Source organism: Polyodon spathula, chromosome 4 (genome assembly GCF_017654505.1).
Source record: "Polyodon spathula isolate WHYD16114869_AA chromosome 4, ASM1765450v1, whole genome shotgun sequence".
NCBI classification, from domain to species: domain Eukaryota; kingdom Metazoa; phylum Chordata; class Actinopteri; order Acipenseriformes; family Polyodontidae; genus Polyodon; species Polyodon spathula.
In genome coordinates this window covers 65,160,378-65,184,514 of record NC_054537.1, presented here as the reverse complement: position 1 = coordinate 65,184,514, position 24,137 = coordinate 65,160,378, and the positions used below count along the sequence as shown (strand labels likewise).

The 24,137-nt window shown below is 39.7% G+C and overlaps 1 protein-coding gene across 1 annotated transcript in view; it reads right to left on the bottom strand.

The window, feature by feature from the left end:
- nek10 (NIMA-related kinase 10) overlaps window positions 1-24,137 on the bottom strand; it is a 53,257-nt gene that overhangs the window by 5,681 nt on the left and 23,439 nt on the right. Inside the window, exons 23-31 of the mRNA XM_041246735.1 lie at window positions 20,367-20,496; window positions 19,681-19,751; window positions 18,451-18,652; window positions 16,895-17,081; window positions 14,094-14,168; window positions 4,646-4,780; window positions 4,023-4,123; window positions 2,025-2,135; window positions 1,458-1,566 (exon numbers count right to left, since the gene is read on the bottom strand). Of these exons, the coding sequence (XP_041102669.1) occupies window positions 1,458-1,566; window positions 2,025-2,135; window positions 4,023-4,123; window positions 4,646-4,780; window positions 14,094-14,168; window positions 16,895-17,081; window positions 18,451-18,652; window positions 19,681-19,751; window positions 20,367-20,496 (1,121 nt within the window). The remainder of the gene's footprint in view (window positions 1-1,457; window positions 1,567-2,024; window positions 2,136-4,022; window positions 4,124-4,645; window positions 4,781-14,093; window positions 14,169-16,894; window positions 17,082-18,450; window positions 18,653-19,680; window positions 19,752-20,366; window positions 20,497-24,137) is intronic.

Below are 24,137 nucleotides of genomic sequence, written 5' to 3'. Positions count from 1 at the left end.
ACACAATTGCATAAGTGTCATTTCCAGCCGACATTTGACTTTCTTAGTTTCTTAGTCAGTGATGACTGGCAGCTGCAGTTTCCCTTTACCGTAGAGTGCTACACTGCTAAGGCAATATGAAACTTCCAGCCATTTCCTAATGTATGAATTAATCAAGGCTTCTAGTCTCTCTACTGTTGACAGGGAAATCTCATACACAGTAAGCAGCCACAGTAACCTAGGAAGAATACCAAACTGAAAGCACAACACTTTAATCTTGCCTGGTAGTGAACAACTGTAGATCCTCTCCAGCCATTGCACTGCCTGTTGTCTCAACTCTCCCACTTGAACTGTCTTTTAAATCCCAATCATACCACCTCTGTATGAAGTGTAAGTTTATAGCATTGTGATTGGTAACCCTGTGGTATTTTGAAACAAGACTAATCAAACCTCAGAAGACAAAACATGACCTTCCCCAAGGAAAACTCAACACCTCTCCAAATCAGACATCACACAATGCACAGGGGGTGTTTTGTGGGTGGCTAACCACCTGGAGAGCAACAACCCCCCCCCCCACCACCCACTGACCTCTCTATCACTATCCCTCTTGATCCACCACCCTCTTTTATTCCTCATTCACCAAGAACCTCAGTGTCACCCTCAACCCATCCCTCTCCTTTTCTAACACATCTCTACTCTGGCACGCTCCTGTCGCCCCTTCCTCACCAACTGCTCCACGTAGCTTCTAGTTAAGGTCCTGGTACTGTCTCGCCTTGACAACTGCAACTCCCTCCAATCCAGCCTCCCCGCCTCTGCTATCTGTCCGCTCCAGCTCACCCAAAACTCTCCTGCCTGCCTTGTCTTTTCCCTTCCTGGTTTCTCCCACGCTACACCGCTGCTCCGCTCCCTCCTCCACTCCCTCCAATTGCTCTTATTTGAAATCGTTCTCATCATTGTACTTACTACATGCTCTTAATGGACTTTACTAGTATAAACACATTTTTTCAATACGTTAGCTGGTCTTAGTTGAACTCGCTCTTAAAGGTAATAATTATTCTTTATTTTGCTCTTATTTGATTTTACTGTACTTTATAACTGCTCTTATCTGTAATGTGATATTTTATAAGGTGATATTTTGTGATGTGATACTTTGTACTGTGATATTGTGTAACAATTGTAAGTCACCCTGGATAAGGTCATCTGCTAAGAAATAAATAATAATAATAATTATAATTGCTGAAACTTCTCTTTAAAAAATGTCATGCAAGGTTTATTTATTGATCAGAAACAGTTGCTTGCCTGGGGATGAATAGCTCTTAGTAAACCATTAAGTTTTCCTCTCATAATGCCCAAGTTCAAGGCTTCACTAAAAGTCATATAACTGACAACTAATGAAAGGCATGCAAGAAATGTATTATTAATACTCAAATCATTCCTAACAACCCTTTATGGTCTTTGTAATGCAAATGTTTTTTTACCTGCCTTATCTTCTGGGACAATTGAATTTCCCCCTAAGGAATGACATAAAAATCGGCAATCTGTACTTATAAAGATGGACTCTATTAATTCTGGAGAGCCTTGCAGAAGCTGAAAATAAAGCAGAGAATAAAAAAGGGACTGTCAATGCAAAGATCTAGTCAATATGAGGATGGCTCACTGAATAGCTATAAAACAAATTAGGCTACTATTTAGTTTTATTATTATTGTTATCATACCATAAATAGCATTTTAATTATTATTAATTATTGTATTATTCTAACAAAGATGTTTATACTACTACAGCTTTGAACTCCAATTAAGAACAGGACAGTGTTTCTTTCTGTTAGGCTGACTGGGCATTTTTATGCTGGAAGTAAAGCCCTGCTGTTTCTCCAAGAAGGGTATGACTGCTAGCTGGTAAACGGATCCATTAAACCTCCAAAGATTTTCAAATGGCTCCTTGTCTTCTAAGGCCAGCCAAAGCGATCCTATACCTGGTAATTACATGTCACTCCTGAGCGGGAACAAAAGAGTGTTGCAGAAAGAAAGAATTTCATTCAACCAACCTTTTTTATTTCTACTTTTAAGTTGCTTGGGTTACTCTGTGGACAGAACAGTGATTTTTTGAACCTTTCAATTGCTCTCCTTTTGAAGTTGTGGTGCAAAGCAGGTGGAAGCTGCAAAACAAATACAAATGTAACACAGCATGTAACACAACATAATGTTTTGTTAGTAAGGATGAGGTAATGTGACTAACTTTACTACCCCTTTGAAATGTTATTTTCCTATGCGTCAGGTAATGTAATGTAATCAGAATCTTCAATTTGAACAGTTCTGTGCACAACTAGATGAAAACAGAGGAAAAGTAAAGTCAAAGTAATAGCTCTTACTCAATATCAATATATATTATTAAAACTGAGACTGTAGCAGCCGCTACCAAGACACTGCACACTGTTGATCCCATTTGTTGATCGAAAAGATAAAACTGTACTATGCTTGTTAGTACTTTGTAATTTCCTTCTCATGAGCTAGTCATAGATGTATGGAAAATACTGCAATTTCCCTGTGGATGGTTCGGTTCCCTTGTCAATTGCAGATAATTCACAATGGTCACGGTACATCTGCTTATAGTGCCGATGGTGAATGTCAATTCTGATGAAAAAATGTATTTATTGAGCAGGGGAACATTACGTGATGTATTCTAAGACCAAAGTAAGGTAAAACAATTTAGAAATAAAAATATACATTGATACTGAAAATGTGCTTTAATACTAAAAACATGAGACCAGCTTCTGTATATGCTATATCATTACACTGGTATTATCAGTTTGTTGATTTGACTAATTTGAAATTTTTTCCAGTGAATTTTAAAACAAGGTCGTACAGATGTGATCAGCAGATGAAGTTGTTTGTCCAATAATAACCTCTCCAAGGGTTACCCACCTGCGCATTGTTCACTGTGTAACCCCTTTGGGGAGGCAGCTGACAAATAAACCCACTGCTTTATACAGTACATTAAATAACTGCTAATTCACAAAGGAAACTTGCAGTACAATGTTCATCTCTTTTTCTCTGCTAAACTACAGGTACATGTATACAGTGATTGTGTTGTAAAACTGAAGGCTTTCAATTGACCAAACCTGACCAGCTAAGTTTTTTGCTCTTTTTGTAAATTCATAACCATTAAGAAAACATGGAATATATTGCTCACACAATGCCACACAGCTATGTTTCACAAAAGTACAGCTTGTGGACAAGTGTGTTCAATTATTTTGGTTATGTAATTTGTCTTTTTTCCATTAATTACTCTATTAAATTATTTAATAACACAATGGCCAGGAAAAAAACAAGTGCTCAGATTGGCTAACAAGGATTTCATGGCTGTGTTCCTAAATTCAGTGCTTGCAGTATTAAACAATGACAACTAGATAACACTGTCCACTAACAATGGAGACAGTGCAGCGTGAGAATAGTCTGCTTCCTTCCTACAGTATAACATGGAAAACATGATAACTCAATTATCATCCATTGCCACTATATACAGGGTTACAAATTATTAATGAAAGCCATGAATTGAGGCCTAACAACAATTAGGCAACACAAACAAACAACACAACACAACCAAGGATACTGACTATTACTGATCAATCTAATTATGTAGTAATTGTTTCTATTCTTTTTTAAATGTATATACTGTACACTAGTTAAAATGTTCAGGAGAAAAATTATCTTCCCTGTGATGCTGACCAGTATGATTAATACAAATGATAACCTATAAATCACAATGCTAATGATAGCTACAAATGATTAATTCAGAACTCATTCCTGCCAGCTTAAGAAGGTCAGAAGTGTTTTGCTGTAGATATAATGATGATATACTGAAAAACATATATCGTATTACACTACTGCTAAAGAATGTGTCATGTTAAGCAAGATAAATGGTAGCTCTTTTTAGAAACAAGCTTTAAATTGCACTGAGTAATCTTAAAGTAGCATTAAAAGTGACCTTGGCAAAAACTGATAACGAAACTAGATTGAGAGTGTTTGAGATCAACGAATCTTACCTGTGTAATATAGATCATTTTGTGCAGCTGAATAAGAATGCGCTGGATCGGATCACTTATCTGACGCACTTTCCTTTGTGACACTGCAATTCCAGCAGATGCTTCACATGAAGATTTTACAAAACAAATATTCATTAATGTTATAATAAATGGACATTAAATATATACATTTCAAGGTTTTCAAAGTAATCAAATATGCCTGGAAAAGTACCTTCAGATTTGAAACTTTTACATGCAGATATAATTTTGAATCACACTTTTCAGATTCCAATGCTTGATTACTCTATATCAAATCTGCTGAACACTCAACCCAAACACTTTATATACTGTAAGTTTTAGCCACCCATTACAAAATAAACACATTACATGCTTTTGTTTTTAAGATCAGATCACAGTTTACTATGGACCTGTCAATCCCACAACCCCATCAATCGTCGCTAATCATCATCTTCTCCAAACTTAAACTACTATTTCACTGACCCTGTTGACTGAATTATTTCAATAACAGCGAATTTTTCATACCAGACCAATTACTAACATGCTTCTATTCTCAGGGATAGACATCAATTAGAAATCAAAGCTCTCCCTGTTTGTGAAAAATCACCTAAAGCACCTAATACCACCTTTGCACTTAATACTGTGAAGTACTACTGCTGGAAGACTACAACCCTGCCATCCTACAGCCTGCTTTCTCTCCCCCGAGTGAGCCAGAGCAAGAGCTGTAGTCACTGGCTTAAGTGAAGAAAAAGACAGTTGAGCTAAAGAGACAGAAAAAAACGAGGTAATACAATTGATTAACTACAGTTGCAGAAGAACTTATCAAATATGGTTGCATGGATGACATTTAAGATGTTTTCAGAGAGTTTCTTCATTACTAAACAGTATGAGTATAACCAGAAGCAAATGATTTTAAAGCTCCAACAAACAACTGAACTGTGAGGAAGACCTAGAGATGCATCATCAGGCAGTATAATAATGGCTTCTTTAAGGAAGTTGCTAAAGAGACTAAAAGGACTGAATTGAAAATGACTGAAGTCAGCAGGTATAAAAGGTACAATATGACCTTCCTACTGGCAGAGAAGGAAGTCAGACACTGTGGTGCTTAAAATACATAATCTTTGTGGGGACTCCACAGAATAAAGAATTTGAGTGCACACTCGGATTAAGGTCATCAGGATTATAGGAGAACAATCCATTTTTTTTATATGCTACAGTGCTAGTCAGAAGGAGTCTATCAGGTCAGAAATAATGTGCAAATAATAAATGCTGAACTGTAATGGAAAACATATTTTATTATTACTTGTAAATACTTTAAGCCACTGACCCAGTGTGGTGTCCTTCTGTTCCAGAGGCACTTACACTTCTTTTGATTGTTCCTGAAAGATAAATTAATCAGATGGTTATTGACAGTTCATGAAGAACACACTGAAGCATTTTTTATTTTTTTTTTATGAAGCATGTGATGAAAAACGGTAGAACCGAAAGGGTGTTTTTGGCTTGATAAACAGCATACTGGACTGTTCATGATGCAATATGTTAAGAATAACTAGAATTTAATTGACTATAATTGTGAGAAAAAAAAAAACACACACAGAAATCTCCTTCCAAAATCCCTGACTTAAAGGCACAGGAATACATTTTTCATTTGTATTTATTTCACTATACCATATGTTCCAGTAACATTTTACATTTCTATCTCCAAGGGCATAAATCTGGAAACCTCTGCAGTATGTATAACTAATTATACATACGGATGAGAGATCAGCGTTGAATAACTTTTTTTTCTCAAGCTGCTGAGTAAATATTTTCACATCTTGTATTCATTCCAATCCAACAATGTCCAGACAAATCGCATTGTTCTAATTCATAACGCATCGCTAACCAGATGCAAGTTTTGATCTAAGGAAACTAATTATCTGGATTCAGGTGTTTAAAGTGATTGTAGCTTACATAATAATATCATCAAGTTCCCTTGTCATGCACATCCATTCACTATATAGGTCTCAAGAAACACATACATGTATTTTCATTTTTATAAATGATATCTGGTACTACAGTAAGTTAAAAAACAAACTCACTTTGCAAGATTTCCTTTCAGACTGTCTTATACCTTCTTTGGTAACTTCACCTGCAGAGTGAAATTGTCCCCTCCCATTCAGGCCCTTCTGTCCTGTCAGTAACTACCTCCTTAATAACTGGCATGTTTTGCAGCCAGTAATACCCCTTCTCCACTGGCACATCTGACCCATGAGGGCTCTGTACAGTACTGGTACAGGTGGTTCTCCACTGGCTATTTGTCGAACGAGAACCAAACAGTGAAACTCGGGCCTCATAAGCCATCTGAATCCGGCTCTGAGCTAACCCGGGCCAGGGGCAGGGTTAAGGATTTTTGTCATTATGTTGCATCAGTCACTAACTCCAGGAAGACAAACAACAAGCAATATGGCGGGAGTGTGATGACTTAATTAATAACTGTGTGCCGTCAGTCACACGTCTCGGCTCTGCAGTTAAAAAAACAACCCAGGCTCTCCTTAATAGCACTGTGAGGGCTCAGTACGGCTTGTTTGTAGAGTGGAAAAGAGGCATTTTATGCTTTGACCCCCAAAACACTGCTCGGCTAGAAGCAGCTAGGAAGTAAAGCAGCCTTCATGGACGGCAAGCCAAACAAACTGAGAATTTACCTAAATCTAGTTTCATAAAACAATATATATTAAATAATGTTGTTAGCAATTTAGGTTTAAACTAGTGATGAGTGATTAACCCAAAATGCGGTTCATTTCTGATTATTAAATTAAACACAAAGCCGACTTTGAAACAATGAATAAACTGCACAATTACGATCGATCATTATACTATACAAATTCACGTCTTCTTTATGGTCACTCATCACAAAAGTTACTTCCGCATTCCCAACCACTTTGGATTCCAGCGGGTCGCATCAGGCAACCACTGAAGCTGCTCTCACTCTTATCTGTAGTCCAAAGGAACCTCCTGTTAAAGCTCTCATAAAGCCTGGGACAAGCCAGCTTGTCACTTCGCTTCTATTTTGACGCACGGTAGACAGTACTACACCAACGCATCTATACCCAAGCATCAATTTCCTTTCCCAGGGAGAAAACACCAAGCAACCATTTCGAGTGAAAAACAACTATCTAATTGGTAAAAGAAATATGTCTGTGTTTGGTAACGCATCCTTGAAACCTCAACAGAAGAGGAGGAGGAAGAAGAGATTATTTTATTATTAAGCAGTGTACCTAAAAACAGAGATGGTGATGGTGGGTCCACGAAACGCTGAAGAAGAGAAAAGAGCTGTAATACATTGATACAAGAACCTGAGTCTGACAAAGAACGTTTTCAGCAGTACTGCAAGATGTCAAAACAGCTGATGCAAGAGGATACGCTTTCTATAGTGGCCTCTGGGGATGGGGCCTCCTTCTCCTCTGACATGTAGGTAGGAGGGGAGTTCGAACCCCTGCTGAGGAAAACCTAGCTTCGAGGTAGCCTCAGAAGCCAGTGCTCCCCTGTTGTCTAGCTCAGTTTTGGCACTGATGGGACGCACTGCAGTTTTCCTGCAGTCCCCTCGGCTCCGCAGGATTTGCCCAGCAGCAAACAACCGGGCCCACCCAGCAGGCAGAGGGAACGCAGGACATGGCCAGCACCTACACCAGCATCCTAGGAGGCGCTTCCAGGGCCAATGCCCTAGACAGCCACCCCAAACTGCCCCGCCGCAACCTCAGCAGCCCCGGCAGGGCCCCTGAAGGCTAACGGCCTCAGAATTTTTCGGCAAAACAGCTGCAGTACTGGCGCACTTGCACCTCGGACACCTGGGTGCTCGCCACTGTGCACAACAGTTATGTGCTTCAGTTCTGACTGGGACCAACTCCCTTTCGAGGTATCACAAATACTTTTATAACAGACCCTCTCCAGGCCTCGGTACTTCAGAAGGAAGTGGCCGCCTTGCTGTGCAAGCGAGCCATTCATCTCGTAGATGCCACCTCCCACAGAGAGGGGTACTACTCGAGGTATTTTCTAGTGCCCTAAAAAAGATGGCAGCCTTCACCCCATCCTAGACCTGAGGCTCCTCAATGGGTTCTTAAAAGAGAGGTTCCAGAAGCTGACTCACTGTCACATTCCCCAGTCTGTCCGGCAGGGCGACTAGTTCACCACCGTGGACTTATGGGACGCGTACTTTCACGTTCCCATTCGTCCAAAGCACAGGCAGTATCTCCGCTTCGCTTTTCAGGGAAACGTTTACGAATTTGCTGTGCTGCCATTCGGCCTCTCCCTAGCTCCTCATATGTTTTCAAAGTGCGTGGACACTATCCTGGCCCCCCTGCGGCTGCAGGGGTTCAGAGTAATAAACTAGATGAGTTCCCCACACGACGGTCATGACAGAGCATCTGACAAGGCTGGGCCTCACCATCAACGATTGTGGCAGAGCAAAGCTCTGCCCTTTTAAATTGGCAGGGATGGGGTTAACTTCCCCTGCCTGCCTGGGTTTATTATGTTCAGGTGGCTGGGGTTGATTAGTTGATTAGGTTGATTAACGATCAATCAGCGCCCAGCCACCTGATATAAAAGGAGGCCTCAGCTTCTCATTTGGGGGAGAAGGGAGCTGAGGAAGCAGGTTGGTGTTTGTTTTGTGGTTTTTTGAATTTTCTAAATCCAGTGAAGGCATTGCCCAGCCTGGAAACTTTATTTTTGTGAGTTTTATTTTTGCTTTATTTGTGTTTGAGTATCTGTTATTTTGCCCTTGTGCACTTTATTTTTGTTTATTTATAATAAAACAGTTATTTTTTTGAACTGCAGTCTGTCTCTGGGCCTCTATCCACTCGCCAGCCTGCCACAACGATATAAAGAGTTGACTTACACCGGTGCAGTGTACAACGTACTTGGGACTCTGGCTGGACTCCAGTACGATGAGTGTATACCTGTCAGATGACAGAGTTGCAGCTATCCAGGGTCGCAGGTCACCCTCCTGTTGTGCCAGAAACGGTTTGGTCTGATGGCCGCAGTCATATCTGCCATTCAGCTGGGTCTACTTCGCATACGCCCACTACAAGCGTGGCTCACTGCGTTCCACCTAAATCCGCTGGACGTCCCTCTATATAAAAATGCTGGAGCTGCAGGCGGTCTCCCTTGCTTTCCACCATTTCCTCCCAGTTCTAAGAGGTATGCATGTGTTGGTCCAGACGGACAACGCAACAGTGGTGGCGTATGTCAACCACCAGGGTGGCCTACGGTTCCCAGGGTTGCATTGCATTGGCTTCAGAATTTTGATGTGGGCTCAGAGGAACTTGCTGTCCCTGCGAGCGATACACATTCCCAGAGCGGTGAACTGGGCAGCGGACCTCCTCTTGAGGGAGGGTCCCCTGCCGTCAGAGTGGCGACTCCACCCTCAGGTAGTGGAGCACATTTGTGAATGATTCAGGACAGTGCAGGTCAATCTCTTCGCCTCAGCAGAGACGACACGCTCTTAGGCTACCTCTACCTCTTAGGCGGTCCATTTGGCGCCGATTCCCTAGCGCACGAATGGCCCAAACCATTTTCCTATACTGCTTATCCTGGCCTTTCTTGAAAACCAGCTGTCCTGATGCGGGTGTGGCTAGAAGCCATGACCCATTCTCTTGCCCTATACCAGTTGTTATCTTACAGTTTCTTCAAGAACTGCTTGATGCTGGTAGGTCACCTTCCACTTTGAAGGTGTATTTAGTGGCTATTTCTGCATGCCGTGCCTCTGCGTGCACATTTCTTGGCTACCCACTTTCTTAAAGGCGCATGCCGATTATGCCCTCCCAGAAGCACTGTTCTCCTGAATGGAGCCTTGATATTGTACTGTAGACTCTCACAAAGGCCCCATTTGAGCCTATATATTCAATAGAGTTTGAAGTACCTGTCTCTGAAGACACCTTCCTCGTGGCTATCACCTCTGCTAAGCGGGTCAGTGAGCTGCAGGCGCTGTCTGTGCACAGCTCCTATATGCATATTTGGGAGGATGGCAGCAGGGTGTCTCTGCACACCAACCCTGCTTTCCTCCCCAAGGTGATTACAGCCTTCCACTGGAGTCCTTCCATCCACTCCCATTTGCGTCAACAGAGGATGAGAGATTGAATTTCCTCTGCCCAGTGCGGGCAATGAGAAGCTATGAGGATAGGACAAGAGCTCTGCATCAGTCTGACAAGCGATTTCTCTTTCACGGGACACGGACCCTAGGACAACCCCTCTCAAAGCAGCGTCTGTCACATTGGATTGTGGTGCTGATGGTGCTGGCTTTCCCCCACCTGGGAGGGTAACCGTACACTCCACTAGAGGGTTGGCTACATCTTGGGCCCTCTTCAGAAGGGCCTCGCTGTCCGATATTTGTACTGCAGCTAGCTGGGCTACGCAACATACTTTCTCCAGGTTCTACCGCCTTAATGTAATAGCTCCTACTCTGCCTTCATTAGGCACAAGGGTCCATGAGGGTGTAAGCTCACACTGCTAACCACCAACAACGAGGTCGCATCCCTCATGGGTTTCGATGGGAAAAGAGAAACGGCTTCTGCAAGATGACAGTTTTAATCCCTCGGTGGGTGGGACCGAGCGTGTCATCCCAGGAAGGGGCCTATCAGAAGCTTTGGTATAGAGAGCTCAGCAATTACCTACCCAATGGGCAGCCATATCCCATAAATAATGTCACTGGTGGTCGTCTTCTCTTCTCAGGGAGCCAGGGTTACGGTAAGTAACCTAAAGTTCTCAGATGTATGTCAATTACTTCGATAGAGTAACAGTGATCCTCTAACTTTTGGATCCATCTATTTTATACACTAAAATCCATGACTTATGGTACATTGTCTTTTCTTCTTACATCATTGGCTATAATTTTAGGTACACTGTCTTATTATCATAATCAAGCTTCAACTTCAGGTGCTTTATCTCTTTTACTTACATCATCCCACCATAAATGAAGGTATCTTATTATCCAACTTACATTATTAAACACTGTGCACTGTGTTTAATTAAACCCACAGACCTACTTTAACATGCTTTTAGTTTTATAAAACACCTGTTTTATAAACCCAGATGAGTTTTGTCCCAAAATACAGACAAATCTCCAAGGAAACTTAATATCATATCTCAGTCATTTTGGTGATCTGACATAGTAAGTGTATGTACATGCTGTTTGAGTTTTGTGTGACTTACATACTGCAAGACACGACAGCTTTGGTACAGCTTTCCCATTCGGTAATGGTTGTCATTCGAATTGAAAGATAAAGTTAGGTTATTACCATAACCCTGGTTCCCTGAATGGGGAAGAGCCTCTCTGACTGTCAAACACTGAGCATATATAAAAAAGCTGTGCTGTAAGGGGGGAAGTCCCTCCCACCTCCTGTTGAAGAGGGACGACCTCACAGCAGCACATCGTCATTTTCTTTTGAAAACAGAGGTCAGCTGGGGACCTCAAAAGGGTAATGGTTGTCATTCCCTTTTCAGGGAATCAGGGTTATGGTAATAACCTAACGTTCCCTTTCAATTCGAATGACAACCATTACCGAATGGGAAAGCTGTACCAAAGCTGTTGTGGCTCCAGATTACTGACAGTAAAGTTCCCCAGCGATAGCCTCAGAGCCCACATGACGCCTAAGGGCATGCCGCCTGCAACACTCTAGAGCCCAGAGAGGGTCTCGCTCAGTTTGTAACATCAAGGCGGTAAAATGTCTGACTACCTGTCTATGTAGCAGCATTGCATAACTCATCCAAGGAGGCACCATAAAGCGGCGAAAGCCCACGAAGTTGTCTGGCCCCTGGTAGAACAAGCTGTAATGTCCCCCAGTAACGGGGAATCCGTCTGTTCATACGCCAAGAGTATCTCGTCTGTCACCCAGTGCGCTAGACGTTGTTTCAATAGGGCTTGACCTCTAGAGCAGGACTCATAGGAGACAAATAGCTGGTTGGACTGTCTCCAGGACGCCGTCCTATCCAAATAACAGCGCAGAGCCCAAAATGGGCATAGGCTACGTTGTCTACGGTCCTCCTCTGACTCGTGCGGGGGAGGTCTGAAAGTTTAGAAAACCATTGATTGGTTAATATGGAATGAGGATACCACCTTTGGCAAAAAGAATGGATTTGTTCTTAATGTTACCCGCGAGTCATTCCTAGTTAAAGTCATACATCTGTCATTGATGGACAGCGCGTGGAGCTCACTTACTCGTCTGGCAGACGTAATGACTATTAAAAATGCTACTTTCAATGAAACAGGGCGCAGTTCTGCTGACGCCATGGCCTCAAATGGGGGACCCATAAGGGCCCGCAGTAGCAGTTCTAGATCCCACTAGGGGACCATACTGTGTGGCGACCTGGTGATCGTCTCTTCGAGTGGTACCGCCTCGGTGGTGACCATCTCGCCTCCTCTGAGAGGTGACTGCGGCTCTGTACCGGTGGTGGGGAAGGGGAGGGTGACCCAGTTGTGCGGGAGAGTTCCCTGTTCATTGTAGCAGGGGAGTCCTGGCCGACCTCTGCGGAGGCTCTTGGACCACTGATCTTATTCTCCCAAGGCTTGAGGAGAGAGACTCTGCTGGGGATAGGGCTGCCCTCCATTGGTTAGTTCTCCTCGAAAAAATTACGACATGGAGAGCAGTTCAGCTCACCTGCCAGAGCTTTGGTCGCGTGTTCTGGCCCTAGGCACCTGTTGCAGGATCAGTGCTCGTCACGCCTGGGCAGCTTCGCCACACACCTGTCACACTGGTGGAAACCAGCGGAGGACCCAGTCGACTGAACCGACATGCTTTGCAGGTGAAGCTGCTGCACTTGATGAAGCAACCTGTAGACGCTTTCAAATGATTCACAGGTGCCGAATCAGTTGGTGCCGGGATTAGTGTCGGGGCGACTGCTGTCGGTGCCGAGAGGTCGGTGCCAAGTCGATCAGTGCCGAGGTCGGTGCCAATGGGAAGTGCGGTCAGTGCCAGGCTGTAGACGGCCCCAAAGGGGTTCTCTGGTGCCGAATTAATCGGTACAGTGATCGGCGTCGAGAGAAAGCGTTGTTGGTGCCGAACAGTTGGTGCCGAGTTGACCTGTTCCAAGGTCAGTGCCGATGGTAGGCACAGTCAAGGCCAAGCTGTAGGTGGCGCCAAAGATGTTTACACTGGCTCTGAGTCAACTGGGGCTGGGAGGGCACTGTTTCTCTCAGCCTCGCAAGTCAGCGGGAAAACGGCGGTCAGTGTCGGGGTATGCAGGCGATTCAATAGGCGTGGTCGTGTAGTGAAAAAAGTAATGGTCGCTCACTAATCCCTTAAGATGGGTCAACACCAGCTCTAATCAGAAAACTGACGCAAGAATAAAGCAAGAACACTATTACCAACGCTCAACAACGTGATTTTACCATGGATAATCAAATTTAATTAGTCAAACCAAACAAATCAGCCAAATTCGGTACCAGAAAGCAAAAGCTATCTACGACCTGTCTCAGTGAGATGAGAGAGAAAATGGCAATGTGCTACTGTGAGGATGTCACTCTTCAATAGGAGGTGGAAGGGACTTCCCCCTCACAGCAGGGCCCTGACAGGGCAGCTTTTTTATATATGCTCAGTGATTGACGGTCAGAGAGGTTCTTCCCCCATTCGGTAATGGTTGTCATTCGAATTGATAGGGAATAATAGCTGTGAATGTAATAAGAACAGTAAAACAGCTTGCTCTTCGTTGTAGAATGACACACATGGAACTGAATTGTTACCATCTGGAGCACTCACAAAAATGGGAGAGTCCCAGAAACTATTTCATTAATAAAGACGAACGGCTGTTTTCATCAAAGTATTGCTCGGGGTGATCTGTGAATGTTTCCTGCTCCTAATAACTATGGCAGCCTGATGTGACATGTTATTTGTAGAGCTCTCCTGGGTGCATTAAATGATGGTGCAGTCTAGCCTGACTACTATGTGCTGTTCATTCTAACGTCATTGCTACATTAATACAAATCTCTGTGAACACATTAACATTGTATTAGATGAAAGAATCGGCAGTTTCCATTATGGTTTTATGGTTAGAAAATGTATTTCCCTGTGTTGAATGAAACTAAATATACCCCTGAACACTTACTCAAAGCTAAATCCTTACTAGGACTTGAAGTGGAGCTGTTTGATGTATCAGATGTATCCAATTCTTCATCAGAACCTACATTTGAAAAATAAAAAACAGTTTTAGAACTTTTTCTTTTTGAAGTTGCATACTACAGCATTTATTTCTTGGAGTATGACCATCAGGTCTTCAGAGTAATACTGTACGAAAACAAAAGTTTAAGGCAAAAAGGAACAATTCGTTGAGAAAAGCATGACTTGTATATTATGTTTTCATCTGCAAACATAATTTTTTATCTTGTAAACGAGTCAGGGACAGGCTGATTATTTTGAGAGAAATTGTTTGCAGAACATCTGGAAATGCTTTTCAAACATACTGAGAAAGTCTCTTCATGGTATAAAGAAGAGGTTCTAACCTACTGAATTATCCACTCGTTATATTATGGGGTTGCTGTAAGTATAGGCGCATTGAAAACATTGTGGATGCAAAATTTAAATTGCATTACGGCCAGGCAATTATTTTGCACTGCACCCTATGTAAGCTTATGAGCAATGCAAATTACTCAAAACGCACAAATAATGATCCGCAGTTATGATAATGAGGGTCTCAATGAGAGCATTGGTCTATTTAGAGGCTGCACTTGAAGAGAGGAGTACAGAGAGCAATAGTTGCTTATGACATTTGTGCAGCACGAAAATACAAAGCAAAGAAAAATGTCAAACGAAGGGCAGCAAAGTGAAAAAAAAGTTTTCTGAGAAGGAGCTGAGAGTCCATATGGCTGAGGTCACCCAGCATGAAACAGAGTTGTTTGGAAAAGCATCAGCTAACATCAGTTATGTGAGGATCCTTAGGAAATGACATGTATTGACCTGCCCTTTTCAGCATCACATCCAAAATTTGCCTATCGCTCTGGAAAAGGTAGATTGTGCTATGCTTCTGACGTTCCATGAACGAGAGGCTAATAGTGCAGAGAGCACAGCACTTTCACATGTGCAAGGACAGTGGTCCCTAGATTGATGCAGGGGTCTGGCTCATCCCTCAATTCAGCTATAAGGTTTAGGATGACTTGCGGAGTGAGACGATAACGCTTTAGCAACGCATCCTCTGGCATACCAAACAAAGTGACCCTGGGATTGAATATGCAGGGTCTTCTTCATCTTGCCCTTCTCATCTGAATGTGTTCCTGCCTCTCCTCAACAAGAGACATGTGTTGTCACATCAGCATGAAGCCAATGACAGGTTTCTGCAATTGTGTGCTTTTATACAGCTATTAGTTACTCACTTCTACAATGGTTTGCGGAGGGTCAGGCAAAAGGCAAGGCAAAATTCTTACATCACATTATAATGTTTCCTTGCTTTTTTCTTCATTTGAATGCATTTCAATATCATTTTAATGTATTAATGATGGCAAAGTGCAAATTTATTAGTGGGCGCATAGCACCATATGAACACCATTCTTTACATATGCAGCAGTTTTAGCACGTATGTTGCACCACCCCTTAGATGACATTACAATTTCACTACTGCGAACCAAAAGGAATCTCTGCCATATCTTATACACTGCTTCCTGTTAAAGGAATACTGTACATCCTCTACAGACATAGAGGATAGAAAACACTCATAAGCAGTAATAGTGTAGAACACCTTCCTCTAACACACTTTTTTACGGACATGTTACAATGTATCCTCCAACAAGTAATGAGACCAGTGAAAACATTCGCAGAATGACACTTATGTATGTCACTAGTATGTCACTACAGAATTACAGCTATTAAGCACTTATGAAATTAAAATAAAATATACTTCTTAATGTAGAACACCATTTATAACTAACACATCTTTTATGCAAATGTTACACACTATTATCCAACAAGTAATGAGACAGATGAATAAATGTAGAATAACTGGGATGCTGCATATGTTGCCCGTACACTCTAAATATCTTACTATTCCTGAATATTTTATTCCTGAACAGTTCATAATCCATGTGCAAAAAAAAAAAAAAAACTTTAATGAGCAATTTGTCCCACAAGTAATTTTAATAATTTACTTTATCAGTCCCAATTATTGTTTGAGAGTATTGTAACTAGTAATTGCATTACTTTTTATGATAATATTTTGTGGTTTTATTTTTTATTTTTTAAAAATGGGTTCCACTAGGCTTTTGTTTCCATGCATCTACGCATTAGGAGGAAAGTGGGTCAAATCGGGTCCCATTTTATCATACAAATAGCATCAGAAGCTGTGCATTTTAATGTACTGCTATTTAGAACACTTACAGAGGGAACCACATGTTCTGACACCTGTACCAGCAAATGAGGCTGCACAGTTTGCAGCACAATTGAGGTTAGGGCTCTGGGATATTAGTTTAACCAGTCATTGTGTGTTGTGCCCTAGACGGCTAAGTGGCTAGAAATGGAAATTTCAAGAATTAATGTGTAATAGAAATACATATGTTCACCAGTGGCTGTTCCAAACTAAATCCTTAGGCTTTGCTGACATCTTCCTGCTCATTCTGAACAAATTACGTATGCATATAAGGGAATTTTGCATTAAGTGTGTTGTTTTCTGTTTGTTCAGCCTTTTTATTTATAATAAACTCGTGCACCAGCGCTTCGTTGTCTATCTCTTCCTGGTCTGACGTCACCACAAGCCATCCTGTATACAAAGCTTAAAGTAAATTTCACATCAAAAGACATATGTATCTTGTTACAATACAATACCATTTTGTTATATAGTGCCTTTCATAACAGAGTTATCACAAAATGCTGAACAATTAAGAATAAGCCAAATCAAAAAGGTTGCTAAGAGGTGACACATACCCCGTTCAGCGCTCTCTGAAGCACAGTTATCCTCTGGAAAGTAACCCTCATTCGGTTTATCATCCCTCTCTTCCACTGGACTGGTTTGAAAACTGTATGATGGTGTTTCAGTCATTTCTGATGATTCACTCTTAATGCTGGCAGCTCCACTGCTACTGCTCAGACTGCTTGATTTGTCATAAGGCCCCTTTATTGCAAAAAGACACTCAACTTTAGTTAAAGTAAACATTCCTATAATCTGTTCTCTCCTTTCTGAAACAAATCACATTGTGCTTTATATTTACAGCACTTGCCCAGTTTATCATGGAAAATAAAAGCAGCCAAGGGGGTACAGTATAGAATGGTATACTGTTGGTTGAACCACTGTTGATATTGAAGTGTATTTAGATTGTGTAGAATAACAATAAAGTGTTTTTTTTTTTTCTTCTATAAACTACAGTCAGCACTCGGATATTCGTTACCCAGATACCCGTCAGTCGCGTTTTACCGGCCTTGTATTAAGAATAAAATCAATCCCCATCATATACTAATGCATTTACTCATCACACGCAATTTCCAATACAAAGCCCATCTCTTCAGTGTTACAATTCATCTGAATATCTGGCAGCCTGTTTTTTTTTTTTTTCTAATGCCAAACCAGTTTGTCTTACATTGTGCAGTTACACAGCGCTTCCTCCAGTTTCACCTGACGAAAATGCATCCAAAACAAAGCGAACGAGACAAGCTAGGGTAATGTAACAGTTAATCATTAAACAGCTTTAGGTACTGTGATGTATTTCTTTTTTTTTTCATCTGTGACCTTTTATTGCTTTTGTGCATTTTCATTTGCAAGTTAACTGTGACATTAGAGCCTTATCGAGCACTATATTCTGCAATTTTTGAATACTGACTTTGGATACTGTTTTAATTCTAGAAACTATTTATTTATTTATTTATTTATTTATTTATTTATTTATTTTAATCTTTGGTTTTACTAAATTGCATTGCCTTTTACATTTTAAGCAGTTCTGTGCATGGATAACATTCATTTTGCTGTTAGATTGTTAATGGGAAATTTTACATACTGTTACAATGCGTACCAGATTTAAATGTATGTACTGTATTACAGTTAATGTGTCGTCTCTTAGTTTTGGCAAGTGATATTTTCAGAATCATACCATTCTGAATGAAAATACTACTTATGTTAAAAAATATAGTACACAGTCCTTTCAGATATGTATTTTTGATATTGTCAGTTTTTCAGGGACACCAAAAAGATAAAAGAGCTGGATTGGGCCAAAATGAAATAATCAGACATGCATCACACACGTTTAACCATCACAGAAGTCAAAATTGTATAGGGTCGGATATGTGAGTGCTGACTGTACATATGCATAGCTCTTACATTTTAAAGTTCACTGTCTCAGATTCCAAGCTTGGTTAAAGAAGTCTAGAATTGTGTTCACTACTAGGCACATGAGCATTTTAGTGTTATAGAACATAATTCACAACAATCTGTTTCCTCTACACACTGTTATTTTGTAGCATTTTTTATAGTATAGTTCAACATTTGTCACCTGTGATAATACAGGACAGCTCAACACGCTCCTGTTTGCCTCAAGGAAATACTTCTGTGTGCGTCTCCTCTCTCTGTCGAGTTTCTTCTCCAGGGCAAGCTGGGATATGCACAAACCGTCTACATATTTCATCATAACATCTGAGATCCTGGCACTGACCTCCACAATGTCTGGACGCAACTCTGCATCTGGAGTCAAACACCTACAACAATTGACCAATTCCAATTTTAAATGTTGCCTTTCTTTTTTGCTTTTAGGTGCCTTAGTTAGCTTGTTTGTCAGTTTGGTTTATTATTTTATCTGGCTGCATTATATACAAATTATGTTTAATCCTTTCATCAAACATGTTTACTTCCATAAAAATTAATACAGTGGTCTATTAGATTGATCTGTGTGTTTGAGTAGCTTTACTGTACTTGTGTTTTTAAAATGAATAAATGCCAGGGTAGCTCATGAATGTCTTTGCTCTTTTGTTCTTTGGTAGAAAGTCTGTGGGGGCACTTTAATATGTAAAAACTTGCTGCTAAGGATCTAGAACAGTGGTTTTCAGCCCCAGCCTTGGGACCCCTGTGTCTTCCGGTTTTCATTCTAATAATTAGCTTAATTAGGCCTTTCTAATTGTTTTCAGCTCTTAAACAGTTGGAGATTTCAACTTGACTATGCAATGTTATAAATAACGTGACATCTGCAACTTCTTAGAAGCTGATAACAATTAAAAAGGTCTATTTAAGCTAATTATTAGTTTAATTAAGGGCTCAGTTAAGTAACTGAGAGCTCAGTTGGAATGAAAGCCAGAAGACACAGGGATCCCTGAGGATTGGGGTTGAAAACCACTGATCCAGAAGCATACATTGAAGATTCATGAAAGATTTTTTTTTTCCCTTTCATTTATAAAAGTATTCAGCAATTGAAGCATTTATTTATTTATTTTTTAAAAGTGTGACATCTGGTTGTTAGTAACTCCAGAAATGTCTAGCCAACAGATTTGTTTGAGGTGAGTATAACAGGAGGTGAAAGATTTAACAAGCAGACACTGTTATCATACTTAATAGCATGCTGTTTTTGCCACCTCATTATTTCTGTTTTCATAATATCCTTCAATGGTGTATTGCAGTTCTAGAACCACAGATGAAACCAACATCATAAGGTTGATGTACACAAGTTCAAAAAGAAAAATTGCTTATTTTTAAACAAAATTAATGCAGCTGTAGGCAAAGCCAGCTGGATTACCATTTAATGATGTCTGTCATTTTTTTAGAGTAGACTCCCTCTGGGACTGGTTCATAAACAGCCTCAACTATCTATAAGAAATTACAAAAAGAAAGATTAAATCAGTTAGTTCAGCTTTGAGATACATACTTGAGGTATTAAAATGCATGAATCACTATATAAGTGAGTACACTGAACGGTCTGACAAAAAAAAAAAAACAGAAACAAACGCCATAACATATTTAATATCACAAAAAATCTATTTCATATGGCAAAAACAGGGTACATCTGTTTTAGTAATGCTGTCTTAACTCTGACGTTTACTAATACACCCCCTCACCTTTTTATTTTTAAATAAATCTTTCCTACCACTGATATGAAAAAAAATAGAAAAAAAAACATGGATGAATAGCACTGCACAATCAACACTCAGGAAAAAAATATTTATCAAAGCCTAAAATTTTTCAGGGCTATAAATTGTTTTTGGGACAGTAGCACCAAAAAGAAGATTGAATCTAGATTGAATCAATCAGGTACCACAACTTGACTGGACTTGAAGTGAAGGGGTGCATGATTACACTTCTACCATCACTGCAATGAGCAATTGGCTTGTCAATGATTTAGCCTTTGGTTGTCTCAAGTCATTAACCTTTTTTAATGATAACAGTCTTGTTTCCCTGGGATCAGTGCTTGAGTCAGGGTCTTACTTTAGTCGCCAATGAAAGCATGTTTGTACTGTAGAAGGGTGGATTTAGAGTAACCATCTGATAAAGGATGCACCCCACTGCCCAGACATCAGCCTTTTCTCCATATGGCTCACTCTTCACAATCTCAGGGCTACAAAAGAAATGGAGACCATAAATTCAGAGGCAATTTATAAACAACCGATTCATTTTTGGTTAATGTATTTCAAGCGCTAAATGTAAAGAGAAGACAGATGATAAACATGTATGAACAACTACTGGCAGATAATAGATTGTTAGTCAGAGTGCTGTTATTAAAATTGGTATTAGAGCTTCTTTATTAAGAGTACCAAGCTAAAATATTAATGTAAGTAATACTGTATCAATGACTGTTTAAAATACAGCTCATTACAAAAGCATTGCCTCAACCTGTGCTTTACTAAAAAGAAAAATACGACAAGGATGAAGTACAACTTAATCTGCTGTACTAAAAGTATAAGTACTTGTGTAATGTGCAGTGCTTTTTATTACCAGCATGTACTCAAAATCATGTAATTGAATTTGATTGTACAATAATGGGGCTTAGCATTTGTTAAAATTAAAAATAAATAAATCTCACTCTCTTCATACAATATATTTTGAAAGTTCTAACACTGAATAACTTTTTTTTTTATTAAACACAACAGGGTGAATAATTTTCTATCTTTCAATGCTAAGAAGATGTGAAGCTTCATTTAAAAGTATTGTAGCTTACAAAATAATTCCATACATTTTGTATACTTTGCAGATGCATTTATCATATAGGTCTCCAATATGTAGTTCTGGTTTCATCCGTGTTTACAGTTACTACACTAGGTTAAAGAAATCTCTGTTTGCAGGCCTTCATGTAGATTTGGAGAATTTTGTTGTCCCGTACCACTTTGGGGGCTTTGATCATAAGAACATAAGAAAGTTTACAAATGAGAGGAGGCCATCCAGCCTATCTTGCTTGTTTGGTTGTTAGTAGTTTATTGATCCCAGAATCTCATCAAGCAGCTTCTTGAAGGATCCAGCTTCAACAACATTACTTGGGAATTGGTTCCAGACTCCCACAATTCTGTGTAAAAAAAAGTGCCTCCTATTTTCTGTTCTGAACGTCCCTTTTTATCTAATCTCCATTTGTCTCCTTGTTTCTTTTTTCAGATTGAAAAAGTCCCTTGGGTCGACAATGTCAATACCTTTTAGAATTTAGAATGCTTGAATCAGATCACCGTGTAGTCTTCTTTGTTCAGGACTGAATAGATTAAATTATTTTAGACTGTCTGCATATGTCATGCCTTTTAAACCCAGAATATTTCTTGTCGTTCTTCTTGCTCTCTTTCTAAAGCAGCAATATCCTTTTTGTAGTGAAGTGACTGGACACAATATTCTAGATGAGGTCTTACTAATGCATTGTACAGTTTTAACATTACTTCCCTTGATTTAAACACTTTTCACAATATATCCAAGCATTTTTTTTTGGCCTTTTTTATAGCTTCCCCACATTGTCTAAATGAAGACATTTCTGTGTCAACATAAACTCCTAGGTCTTTTTCATAGATTCCTTCTTCAATTTCAGTATCTCCCATATGGTAGTTATAATGCATGTTTTTATTTCCTGCGTGCAGTACCTTACACTTTTCTCTATTAAATGTAATTTGCCATGTGTCTGCCCAGTTCTGAATCCTGTCTATATAATTTTGAATGACCATTGCTGCTGCAATAGTGTTTGCCACTCCTCCTATTTTTGTGTTGTCTGCAAATTTAACAAGCTTGCTTACTATACCAGAATTTAAGTCATTAATGTAGACTAGGAATAGCAGAGGACCTAATACTCCACTGATTACTTCGCTCCATTTTGAGGTTTCTCCTCTAATCAGTAATTTCTGTTTTCTACATGTTAACCACTCCCTAATCCATGTGCATGCATACCTACTGCGTTCAGTGACTGACCCCTTATGGAAGGAAAATATGTTTTGTGAATATATTGACATACAATAGATTGTCATTTTAGTATTAAGGTTTTTAATATTCTTGAATGTTTGTTTATTTTTTATTTTTTTGCAGTTGTATAACTACTTTAAAAGTATTCACCTGTCAAAAAAAATAATATTAGGAGTATGATTTATATATTGTACAATATAATGAAAATACACTGGCATATATTTTATAAGTTTTGATTTCTTCAATATATTGAAATATATTAAATCAATATATTACATTATATTTCTCAATATATTAAAATATATTTCTGTTCAGTAAGGGGGATGCTTTGCAGACAGTAAGAAACTTTGACCGTGAAGACACTGCTGAGGAGAAATAACCTAGGAAATGTACCAGTAACAAGTAAGCAAACTGAGAACATATATGTGCTGTGTTTATTTTACTGATAGGAACGCCCTGTAAACAGCTGTAGTTTTGAATTTGGATATCTTCATAGTAGTTTATAGAGTAAAAATTTACAAATACTGCACCAATAAAATGATTCATTACATTTCATGAGGGTTTACTGGTGCCTTTAAGGGTCTAACTGAGAATGACTTCTCTTAAAACCAGTTTGAATTAATAAGATACAGCAAGGTCTGGGTGTTGTTAAATAGTGCACAGTGTCAAGAATGATAAGCCATTTTATAATCTGTGTTTAGAAATATATAATGCGTGTGTTACGATATGCCCCAGTATGTCAAAGCTATCACGTGCAAGTCTCTTGATCTGGTACTCCCTGGGTAACTCTTAACAAAAAATGTATTTTCTTAATTTTTATCATGAATGTGATCTTCTCAGACCAGGTACTCAGTCATAAGATACACATGGTGAGAGTTAAAAAAAAAAAAAAAACCTGTTTGTACACAATAAGCTAAATATAAATTGAGAGTTACTTTAGTGAATGGTAAATGGTGAATACTATTTACCCTATCACATTTTTATACATTCAAGATTTTTGAAAGACAGACAAAGCTTTGGGTATCTCCGTGAATTATTTTACAACCCCTTGGGTCAGGGGCACCACTTCACAAAAGGTTTGGGGGAGAGGGGGGAAGAATGCATTTAGGGCCCCCCTCTCCATAATACTAAAACTCTGCAACAAACTTTAAAAAATAAAATAAACCTCTGGCATTGCTCTGGATATCGCCTAGGCTTCATTTTTGACAAAGATATCAACTGGGACATTCAAATCACGTTTTTGTTTACCAATGATTGCCTCAATTGCCATTACAAGCAGATCACTCAGATTGATTGTGGCAGTTCGGAAATAGGTTTTAACCACACTTAAAACAGAACGCTCATTGTTTGCAGTGGATTTTCTTCATGACCATCATGGCCATCAAGCTTGATCAAAAACTAAAATGAAATACTTGTACAAAAATATAGTATTTTTAGTGGATGAGGAATGGGGAGAAAACAAATCAGTTTATCAATATTCAAAAGAAAATCAATGTTTCGACGTATACAATAAGCAAAAATAGCAGAAATGGGTCAGATGAGGTAGAGGATGCATAGCGCTGCAAATACTGCTGCATTGAGGTACATGTTTTTCACTGATAATAAAAGAACATACTTAAAAATAAGCGACACATTAAACTAAAACAAGAATGTGAACGAGAGACAAGCAATCCATTCATGCAGCTTTTACGCAAACTTTAATAAAAGAGAGCGCAGAATGACTGCTAACGTGTTTGTCAGAGCACTGTGCTTTGCTGGACAGCCACTGTTTATTGCAGAGAGATATGTGACTTTGTGAGACAGTACTGTCCATCAGCTAAAACATTGCCTAAC